Here is a 10,671-nt window from a genome sequence, read left to right on the forward strand (position 1 = left end):
TTTATGTACATTGTGTGTTTTTGTTTTATGTCAAATTTGGTTATGATTAGTATTTTTTATCTTTTTTAACCCTTGGTTATTTGTCATAGATGTTTTTTGTATTCTCTTGAATTATGTTTTACATATTAGTTGGAAGTAGGTCCAAGGTATGAGCCTCTCCTCACATTTGTCCTATTTGTTTGGCTTTGCGTGTTTTATTGTGTGTATAAAATAAATAAAATATAAATAGTACCATGCGAAGTGTAAAGTAGTCTTAGTAGTTAATAGTCTACATAACAGTGGTAGTCTTCTTCAGGTTTCTACATGTGTTACAAGATCTAACAGCCTGTGCTCTTTTGATTTTAGGTCAAAGCGTGCCCAGCAGGTTAGCTGTCCTCTGCCCTCTTCTCTGGACCCATGCACCCCTACTAAGGACTCAGGACTTAGGTCAGGATCTAAAGTTACAGGAGACCTACAAACACCTTGCCCTGAACCATCCAAAGTCACCTTCTCCTTGGAGCTGGATCTCCTGGCAGAGTTGTACTGTACCTGCATTTCAGGTAAATAACCACATGGGGGCGATATTCTACTAGTAAAGAAACTGGAGGGAAAACGTACAAGATATATTTTTACAGACAACAAAACAAAAATAAGTTACACAGAATAGAGTATTAAGATGGTAGACCCAACACATAACAAGAAATCATTCTGACATTTTAAGAATGTTTTGGGAATAAATAGTGTATTTTATGAAAAGTAATTTCACATAAATACCTGAAAATAAAATCATTTTCAGAAGTGATTTGGAAGTTGTCCAGAGATAAAGAAATTGAGCATTTGTATTTTTATGTCTTACAGAAAACCTAGTGCCAAATATTTTCCTGGAGCTTTTTTTTGTAATGCAGTTGCTAACGTCTCGATGCCCTCACACTCATGATGATGAAGAACAGGAAAGTCTGTCTGCAGTAAATTCAGGTGTGTTGTATAATTTTACTTTTAGTCTTGTAATATCAAAATGTTCAGATTTCGCAACTTGAAATTGAGCCAGTTTTTCTTCACATTTCCAGTTGTTCTGGAGAGACGTTACCTAAGACAAGTACACAACTGTGTGTATTTTGCAGTGAAAGTTCTGCGGAATCAGTTTCAGTGAGTTTCTTTATTCTTGTGTCACGGTTTTCCTCGGTTATCCCCTAACATATTTCAGCTCATAGTTTTTCCCCTATGAAGTGATATTGCTCGCTTAGTTGACTTCTGAGTTGAAACATCTTTTGTCATGTGTAAGGTTGGTATCTCATTTGGACAAGTGTACATTGCGGCTGTTGGCAGAGAACGAAAGGGTGTCGTCTTTCTGTCCGGATCTCAGGGACCGTCTCACTCAAGCCCAGGACAGAAGCATAGCCAAGGTAGCACATGTGAACTTTATTGTACAAGTGAGATTGTGGAATTGATTTAAATAATATATTGGTCCCAATACTCCATGGTGTTTTTAAGACAATAAAATAACAGAATTGTTTAAAATTATTGTGTATATTGATTAACACATTTTTAAGTATTAAATATATTGAGCATGTTCATGAATCTTTGTTTTGGTTCATTACTAAAAATGTTCAGACAACTTAAAGTGTTCTGCACTATTTGTTAGGTTGATATCTTTTGTGTTCATCCTTTTTGTGCTCCAGCTTTCTCCTTCAGTGTCCACTTTCATCCACTCAGTCCCATTTCAGCCTGCTACTGACAACAGGTCCAACTTCGGTAGTGACAAGGCCTTCCACACCTTTAAAAAACAGAGGTATGCCACAATTTCCTCCTCCTTCTTTTTTTTAAAGCTGCCCTCTCACCTTGTGCCCTGTAAAAAGTATTTGTATGGCAGTTGAAGTATGAAGCACATGAGGTAAAACAGCACTTCTTAATGATCATAAATAGGCCATGTACAGGCTGAGCACATCAGCCATGCTTTTGCATTTGATGATTCTGCCTTTTTTTACAGGGATATTTTTTATGAGTTGCTGCGAGAATGGGAGGATTTTCACAAGGAACCAGGGTGGAACTTTGACACTGCTCTTGGGAGTAGAATAAGGCAAGTTTGGTTTTAAAATTGTTTTAATTTATGGACAAGGGTAATATAAAAATTAATTAAAACCGTTTTTATCTAATCCATTTATCTGGTCTACTTTTGGTCTATGCATTTCATTGTTCCATCTTCTTCTTTAGAGGAATGATGAGTCAGCTGACCTCTGCAGGAAGTCATTCTCATTTTGCTCGTTTGTTCCTGAAACAGCTTATTCAGGTAGACCGTCATCCACACTTACACTATGGATCTTAACCTAATATTTTTAGACTGTGATGGACGTTTACCTGCAGCAGTAACATTTTAAAACCTCAGCAGCTTCCTGACTTTATCTTCCCCTTCGAGACATTTCTCTTTTAAACTGAAGTGTGTCATATTACACGCATTTGGAAAAATACTGTAAGTTTCACAATTTGCCATTTTCTTAGATGTGTAAAGGCCCCAGTGTGAACAGCTCTCCTGGAGACACCCCTGATGCTGACCTGCTAGGTATCCTCGGAGCTGACAGCCTGGGGCGCCTGAAGCGCCTTGAGGAGCGTCTCATTCAGCCTCATGGAGTCGCTGGGCCCTGCCCTCCTCCATCCTTTCCCGGTCACCAGGAATTCTTCAGGGACTTCCTGCAGACAGCGAGTTGGTGAGATAATGCATCCAAGCAAATATGGCCAATTAATGTGTCATTAAAACATAATATTGTGTTTTTATCTGATATTTATTTCATTGCTACTTAAACTCAGTTTTATGAAAGTTTGACCTATTATGTAAGATATCATTTAGCTTCTATTTATAAATTAGCATAGCTGCATTGATATTGTAGTTATTCATTATGTCCTTGTCATCACAGCAATAATTTTATGATTTTATTATCCGGAGTCTCTTTTGCATGTGGGAGTTCCCATTTGTTAAAAGTTGAAGGTTTCTGTCTTCAGTACAAAACTCTACAATGGTGATGGTTGGATGAAGACTGATGAAACTTTGGGGCTTTCTTTCTCTTTGTGAGGAAAGGAGATTTGTGGGTTCAGGGCTTGATTACAAAACAACACATTGATATCTGGTGGTTTGCAACAGTTATAGCTCCTCTTGAAGACTGGGATTGAATGACTAACACTGTAAATGTTAGTGCAGTAAGTCAAGTCAAAGTCCAAGATGCCTGCATGTTGTTACTAAGTCAGTAATACCTTTGGAAATATTGCATTTAATATAGATGTTGCTGTGTAATATATTAGAGGAAAATAATTGTCCATAAAACCTAGATATAAAATATGTTTGTTGACATAAGATATTAATGTGCCTCATTGGTCTAGTTTAGTGTCATGCATTTACATTTCATGGTTGATTTTGTAACATGTCATATGAAATACAATGTGATGTGACTGGAGAATCATATTCATTAAATTAGCTAATTACTCTTTTGTTACTTTGTATCAGGTGGAAACGCTGTCACACTTTTATGTCTTTGTATTGGGCAGCATCATGTTTCATTAGTTATTCTCCTCTCTTCTTATCCCACTGAGCTCATCACATGAGATCACTCAGTGATCTTCTTAGTTTATCTGAAAAACTGTCAGAGCTCTTTCTGAAGCCATCTTTGACACGGTATTTTTCATTTAACGCAAACTCAGACAATGTGTTTAAGCAGTGCGCGTCACGGAAATGAAACAAGCTTTGGAGCTTTGGTATCATCCATCCATCTTTGTTATACAGAGTCGCTTGTCTTTAACACATTGTACTTTCTGTGTACCAGCTGCCAGCTGAACCAGCACCTGCAGGACAGCCTGTGTCAGCAGCTCCTCCAGCTGGATGAGGTGTCCATCCTGAGCCCTGCTGCTTCCATCAGGGAGGGAGAGGAGGAGGGAGATGGGGACATGGAGCAGCAGGTATGCAGACCGTGAGACAATACTGAAATGTCATTGGATTTGCTTTCAAGTTTCCTTTCATCTTGGATCAAGCTGCATTTACAACCAGTGTTATTTTAAACATGATGGAAAGGATTTCAGTATGAAATTCCAAACGTACTAGATTGAACAAACACTAACCAACATGCTGTTAATTATTATATAAACCTTTGTCAGGATGAGAAGCAGCGGTTCGCCTCAGTGTTGCTTCTGGCTCGTCTTCTGGCTAAGTTTCTGGGGTTCATTTCTTTTCTGCCTTACCAAACATCGGCGAGACCATCCAGAGAGATACAGGAGGCTGCTGTAACACTGCGCAGCAAGGTGAGAGAAAAAGTAATGATTATACACCAATTTTAAATTATTTCTCTATTTAGTCCAGACCAGCAGTGGTACACATGTAAATGTGTATTTGTTTCCATGCATTTTAATGTCATTACAAATTCTCTCTCACTCTGGATGTGTCAGAGTGTTCCTGTGCTGGATGTGTGTGCTGTGCTGAGTAACAGTATGCGGAGGAGGCGCATCATCCTGACTGTGCCCTGGCTGGTGGAGTTCCTTTCCATGTTGGACTTTATTGGCCCCATGCTACTCTGCTATAGGACTGTGTTGGGCATGCTGCTTCTCCTCTACAGGTCTGTCTTTCACATTTATACCTTAAACATTATATAGCCTGCTGTTTTGATAGGCCAAGTCACGATCAAAGCCATTGTAAAATCTGATAAACATGCCTCTGGAGGTGTGGAGGCTACACAAAGCAGCAAAATAATTTTTAAAAATAAGCTGCAACTAATGCTTTAAGTGCTGCTTTAAGTATTTTATTTAGGCTTCAGCTTGTTGTGCCTCCCCTAACAAAACAAATAAGCTTCAAATAAAATGTACATGATGTAAAAATACTACTAAAATTTATCATCAGAATATTTATTTATTCATTACAGGCATTACTGACAGCAGTTCAGTTCAGCACTAGTTTTAAGGAATATTTTGTCCATATATATATTATTTGCTCTATTAGTGTTTGTTTTTGAGGTATAAATTATAGCTGGAATAGAGTCTCACATTGTGTTTGGTCTGCTGTTAATGTCTTAGTGGTATTTTTGCAACTTATAATTTGTAGAAAAATAACCTGAAAACGTTCCTAAACCGAATTAAAATCTGAAACATGTCTAAACAACCTCATACAAACAAACAAATGCTTTTTATTTTCTTGGTCAGTGTTTGCCGTGTTCTTGGAAAATCGTGTTAAATATGACTTTTGTATGCGTGTAGGAGAATGCTCCTGGGTAGATGTGGAGAAATGTGTTACCTGAACAAGCTATTAATGGTGTCTGTGCTGGGCTGGCTGTTCCAGGTGAGACTTGACTTTTAGACTTGTATATAAATATATATATAATGTGTAGCAAAACATGACTGGTTGCAATTTAAAATCCTGCAGAGCTTACTTTAATGTTTGTATCTGAATAATATTACTTCATATTTCATGTAATTTGACAGATTCCTGTGATTCCTGAGGACATTTTCTTCACCAGCGAGTTCACCGAGGTGGCTAAGCTGGAGGACAGCAACACAAGTGGTGCAGGACTTGTAAGTATTCAGTCTCGCAGGTGTATAAAATGCCCACTGGTGATTTCTCATTTATACTGAGGCATCTCTTGTTGTTGTCAGGACTGCATTCCACTAGTGGATCAGCAGCTTCTCTATACATGTTGTCCATTTCTTGGTGAGTGAAAATTTGTCAGTCTTTTATATGTGTATTTTATAGTACTGCTGTTACACAGTGTTCTCAATAGAAGAGGTCAGATTTAGTCTCGATATACTCACCACAAATGAACAATGGCATTGTAACGAGTGTGTGCTTAGGCCTTGACTCGATGCCCTACCTTTATTTTATCCATCCAGCTGAATTTCGAAAGCTCCTAGCTGCCTTTGTGTCTGGAAGCACGGCCAAGAGTGGAGGATTTATTCGCAAGATCACTCCCACTTCAGCTGAGCCCAGGGATACACCAACTGCCAACAGGCTGCAGCAGAAACTACAGGTAAATAACAGATGTAGAAAAGAGACATTTGAAATGACAGCAGTGACTTGCCTGTGTTTGAGAACTAAACGTGTCAATTTTTCTTTTGCAAAGGTGGACCTCGAGCAGGCCTTCTTTCACAACCAGCCTCCATCGTTGCGCCGCACTGTGGAGTTTGTAGCTGAGCGGGTTGGATCCAATGCCGTCAAGCATATGAAGTTGGTATCACAGCACCAGGGGGTGGTTCAGTCTGAGAATACATAAGCAGTTGTGAATTTTTCAATTTCCAAATCGATTGTATCATTCTCATTTCTTGGTTGTACTTTGATCAGCTTTCCAACAAATACCATCTTAGAATTGAAAACAAGGTTTAGAATAGCAGCTAATCAGCCTGTAACTTAGGTTGGGTGTCTGCCTAAGAGGCTAGTGACTCTCCAACAGTTCAAAATTACCATCTTAGGTGGTGGCTGGTGTGGACTCGCCACCCTATGTATAGGTATTTTACAGAAGTGTATTAAAACTTACTTTCCGCATTACTATGTAGGATCATGTGTGTACAAGTGCATAATTTATTTGGGGACCTTCAACAGGGCTACATTAGTCAGTGAGTTGGTGGAGAGGGGAGAGAAGATGCTGAGAGAAGGACTGGGGTTGCCAAACTCCAATCCTTCAAAACTGAATGACTCCATCTGTGCTCAGCTGTGTGATGCAGGATTGGAGGCCCTGGCAAGAGCCACCAGGTACAACACCCTCTTTTACAAGCAACCGGCAAACCTGTCATTGTTAAAATCCTTAGACTTAAAGATTTAAATGACCATTTGATTTTTTTTTAATGCCATTTTCCACCTCTGTGTGTTGATCTCTTCCTGATCTGTATATCTACAGATTTTGCTGCGAGAAAAGTCCTGAAGCCATACGAATTCTGCTCCCTGCTGAGACCTCCCCTGCTGTAAGGCCTTCTAAGATCACCATGCAAAAATGATATTATGTCAAGTCAGTCTGACACATTTCTTTAGAAGGAACATCAAATCTACAAATGCAGATTTGCAGGGAAGAAAAAAAAAATCACTAGAAACTTACACATATGTTGTTCCCATGTCTTTAACCCACTGACTCTGTCCAGGTCCTGAACACATCTGAAAACATCACCAAACGTCTTGCGACAGAAAAAGCCTGCAGCTGGCTCTCTGCCAACATTACAGGTAACTAGTTAAAGCACCATACCAGTTTTTTTCTAAGCACATATGTATGATGATGATTTAAAATGCGCCCTCAGTCTGAACAGCAAGGTGACTTGAATACGACTTTTACGTCACTCTCGAGCAACATTCATTGTAGCGTGTACTTGTGGGAAGCTGTAATAACACCATACCTTCTCCTTCCCCTCATTCTTTATGTATTCATAATCTGCTTCAACATTCGCCTACTTCCATTACACAATATCTTAAAATTGAATGCGTACAGATTCACATCCATGATCTCCTTACTACAGACTTCCTTGTTTACATCCATGAACTGCATGCTGCGTGTGATGTTTTGTTGTTCTTCTGTACATGTCGGTCACATCAGGGCATGATCAGTTCACATTGGAGTCTGATCTTGGCCACATTTTTAAAGATAATGTGAACTGTGACAGAATACAAATCAGATATAGAGAATAAAATCTGACTTGAGCACTAAGACTTGCAGTGTGAACGTAGTGTAAAAGTTTCACTCTATTTTCTCACTGTCAAGCGCTCATAAGGCGAGAGTGGAAGAGCCGGTATGATCGTGTGATGAAGGCTCTGGGAAGCCCAACGCCTCCAGACTTTGGCGAAGTTGAGCTGGTCATCCAGGAGCAGTCGACTACTCCCAGGAGAAAACAAGGAAGTGAGAAAGTGACATCCTGCCCTCCACTTTGCAACCACAGCGCTTCACTGCCCTCAGACATCCTCATTGAGATCAAGGTATACTTGTTTAAAAGTGTATTTTATTGGCACACTGGGAAGTTGATATTTATTTATCTTTGCTCTACTTTATTTGATGATGCTCTGTAGTACTTACTAAGGGCGGTTACAAGGAATGTATTCAGCAAAAATAGACCTTTTGGTTGAAATTCATTTTTCCTCTGAGTGTTGATATTAAATTTTCAGTTATTTTGAGCAAGCTATTAGTGTTATGTCACACATTGTTTCACCCAAATGTTGGAAAGTAAATCCAAAGAATAAACCTTACTTCTTATTGAAATGAACATGAATCAGGTCTGTCTGAAATTCTGCTGAATGCAGGAGCTGCTGAGCATTGCAGTGGGTCCCAGGACTGAGGAGGAGTTGCCATCTGGCTCTCAGCTCAAAACACTGCTACAGAGAGTGGGAGACACATTGACCTGCAGAAAGGTACAGGAGACACTGCAAGTGCAACAAAACAACACTTGTGCTGGATTTTTTTTCTCATTTTTGCCAGTATTGATCACACTGTGTTCTTATCTCCTCACTTAGTTTTCAACTGTGTTGTCAGAGCAGATGCTGCTGAACTTGACTGTCCTACTAGCCTGTAAACTGGGTAAGGGAGTCCAGGCTTTGAAAAACTCTTAATAATAGGAAAACAACATTTTTATAATGTGTGCTGTGTTTAACTGTAAACTCATAAATTCCCACGAGTGCCACTTCATCATAAACAATCTTATTTATTATTTAAGTTTCCTTATGCTGCTAAAATAGAAACAGAAAAGTCTAGTTGATGTTTTGTGTTTCTGCTTAGTGTCTGCAGAATTACCGGTGCTGTCTGTGTCAGGGTGCAGCAGAGGTGGTGAGGCTGTTGTGGGTCCTGGTTCAGGGTCAGAGCCTCCTGTTAGGGCGCTGCTGGAGCAGCTTTCTGAGCTGTGGGAGAGAGACTGCTGCTCCTCCGCCCCAGTCCACCTGCTCCTCAGTCCACTTACTGTCACTGCTGTGCTGAAGGGCAGTGACACGGAGGTACATCAACTAGTACTGCTATGACTCATATTGAAATATTAATACTGTTACTGTAACTACCTCTACTTATTTTTATAGGCTATTCTCCTCAAGTACCTCAACACATACTGTATATGCATACATATAGTTGTGCAAATTACATATGATTTTAATTTGGTAGTAATTCCAGTTAGTGCTTTGTGTCACATTAGCAGTAAAGCGGGGGTGTTCTACTGGCTTGACACATTTACTCGTTGGACAGCTAATGCTAGCTTCAGACTGGAGGCTGCATTTTTATAGTTTTTTTTTTCACAACCAGGCATCTGTAGTTTACATTGGAGCTAGGAAACAAGACAAAAGAAATTAAGTAGAGTACCTTTTAAACAGTGAACTGACATACTGTAGTTAAGGCATGATTACACTGGATTTAATTAACATTTTTTTCTTCTGACTTTGTATATTTTTCCATCTGTTTTACATTGATTTGTGATTATATTATTTTTCCGTTGACTGTCATTATTTTCTTCTATATATATATGTTGCATATTTGAGGTCTTTTAATGATTTCCTTTATTTTTTAGTGGAACAACTACCTGTTCCTTGTTAGAAAGCTGGTTGACAGAGGAATCTTGGGTGAGGACGAGGTCCTATCTCATTGGAAGAAGCTAAAAAACTTGGCGTTGCCAGCGGTGAGGGTTCACCTTAGGAATTATTGCTTTTACTGATGTGACGTCTTTGACGCATTTCCTATATTTCATGTTTACTTTGTTTTCTCATTTCAGGAGCTGATAGAGAAATTTCAGCTGCAGTCACAGAGCATGAAATCCTCCTCCCCTTTGGCTGAATTAACAAGTCACTTGGACATGCTGCAGATCTCACATCAGACAGTAGAGGGCACAACATGACAGCGATAATACTGCCCAAATAATCCCAGAGCATCTGTTGAATGATCAGCTCTGTCAGTGTGTCATTCAAAGGGTTGACAGCTCTCCGTCACTTCCCGTTGTTGCCAGTTTTTCCAGTTGCACATTCTGCACAGGCCATCAGAGAGATTCCACAGTCATCCTCTGCACAGTTCTGCACCTGTTAAGTGCCAGCAGCCTTCTGTGTCCCTTGTAGTCCATCTTCTCTTTTTCTAATGTGGCTATGAAGCCAACCAGAAAGCCCCACCAGTCAGGTGCAGGTAGCTAGGAGTCATGCCAGTAGCTTTGTTTTTATATAAAGACATTGCCTCATTAAAATGTACAAAAAAAAAATACTTGTACATGAAATTGCACCAGACAAACCACAGTCATAGATGCTGCTTTAGTCCAGTTCTAAAAAATGACTGAAAGTGAAGTTTTTCTTAGTTTTAGACCCACCAGAGAAAATAAATATTTATTACAGTATAGCACTTTAAAACACTGCCTTTGACCGCCACTACTAGTGAAACGCATGTTTTGTGATGAATGCAACACCGCATTTGTGTTTGTGGTTTGTTCATGTTGAACAAGTGCTGTATTCACTGCTGCTTTTAAATTGATTTATTTTTATGTAACCGCAAAATTAAAAATATAATAAAGATGTATTATAGGTTGTGCTTGTTGTGTGTTCGTCTGACTGATTTTCCAGTTTCATAATGGCTAAAAAAAAATCATTGTGTCATGATAAAGCCTAGGATCTTATACAATGTATGACTGTACTGATCAGTAAATCTATGGAAATGAGAAAAATTGGTCATTGGTTTTAAAAACACTTAAGTGAAATGTTTGCTATAAGTTGAAATTTTGACTTTTTATCTAATCTGATAG

The 10,671-nt window shown here is 39.1% G+C and overlaps 1 protein-coding gene across 1 annotated transcript in view; it reads left to right on the forward strand.

The window, feature by feature from the left end:
* The window catches only part of cdan1 (codanin 1), a 12,175-nt gene extending 1,727 nt beyond the window's left edge, over window positions 1-10,448 (forward strand). The window contains exons 4-28 of the mRNA XM_020616648.1: window positions 346-539; window positions 838-954; window positions 1,047-1,125; window positions 1,262-1,382; window positions 1,659-1,768; window positions 1,967-2,056; window positions 2,191-2,266; window positions 2,476-2,681; window positions 3,789-3,921; window positions 4,117-4,260; window positions 4,405-4,571; window positions 5,206-5,287; window positions 5,431-5,520; window positions 5,602-5,656; window positions 5,836-5,972; window positions 6,066-6,169; window positions 6,542-6,691; window positions 6,837-6,900; window positions 7,075-7,153; window positions 7,686-7,897; window positions 8,219-8,326; window positions 8,429-8,492; window positions 8,691-8,902; window positions 9,463-9,570; window positions 9,664-10,448. Of these exons, the coding sequence (XP_020472304.1) occupies window positions 346-539; window positions 838-954; window positions 1,047-1,125; window positions 1,262-1,382; window positions 1,659-1,768; window positions 1,967-2,056; window positions 2,191-2,266; window positions 2,476-2,681; window positions 3,789-3,921; window positions 4,117-4,260; window positions 4,405-4,571; window positions 5,206-5,287; window positions 5,431-5,520; window positions 5,602-5,656; window positions 5,836-5,972; window positions 6,066-6,169; window positions 6,542-6,691; window positions 6,837-6,900; window positions 7,075-7,153; window positions 7,686-7,897; window positions 8,219-8,326; window positions 8,429-8,492; window positions 8,691-8,902; window positions 9,463-9,570; window positions 9,664-9,786 (3,025 nt within the window). The 3' untranslated portion in view covers window positions 9,787-10,448. The remainder of the gene's footprint in view (window positions 1-345; window positions 540-837; window positions 955-1,046; window positions 1,126-1,261; window positions 1,383-1,658; window positions 1,769-1,966; window positions 2,057-2,190; window positions 2,267-2,475; window positions 2,682-3,788; window positions 3,922-4,116; window positions 4,261-4,404; window positions 4,572-5,205; window positions 5,288-5,430; window positions 5,521-5,601; window positions 5,657-5,835; window positions 5,973-6,065; window positions 6,170-6,541; window positions 6,692-6,836; window positions 6,901-7,074; window positions 7,154-7,685; window positions 7,898-8,218; window positions 8,327-8,428; window positions 8,493-8,690; window positions 8,903-9,462; window positions 9,571-9,663) is intronic.
* The last annotated feature ends 223 nt before the right edge of the window (window positions 10,449-10,671 follow it).

This window comes from Monopterus albus, unplaced genomic scaffold (assembly GCF_001952655.1).
Source record: "Monopterus albus unplaced genomic scaffold, M_albus_1.0 scaffold176.1, whole genome shotgun sequence".
NCBI lineage: Eukaryota > Metazoa > Chordata > Actinopteri > Synbranchiformes > Synbranchidae > Monopterus > Monopterus albus.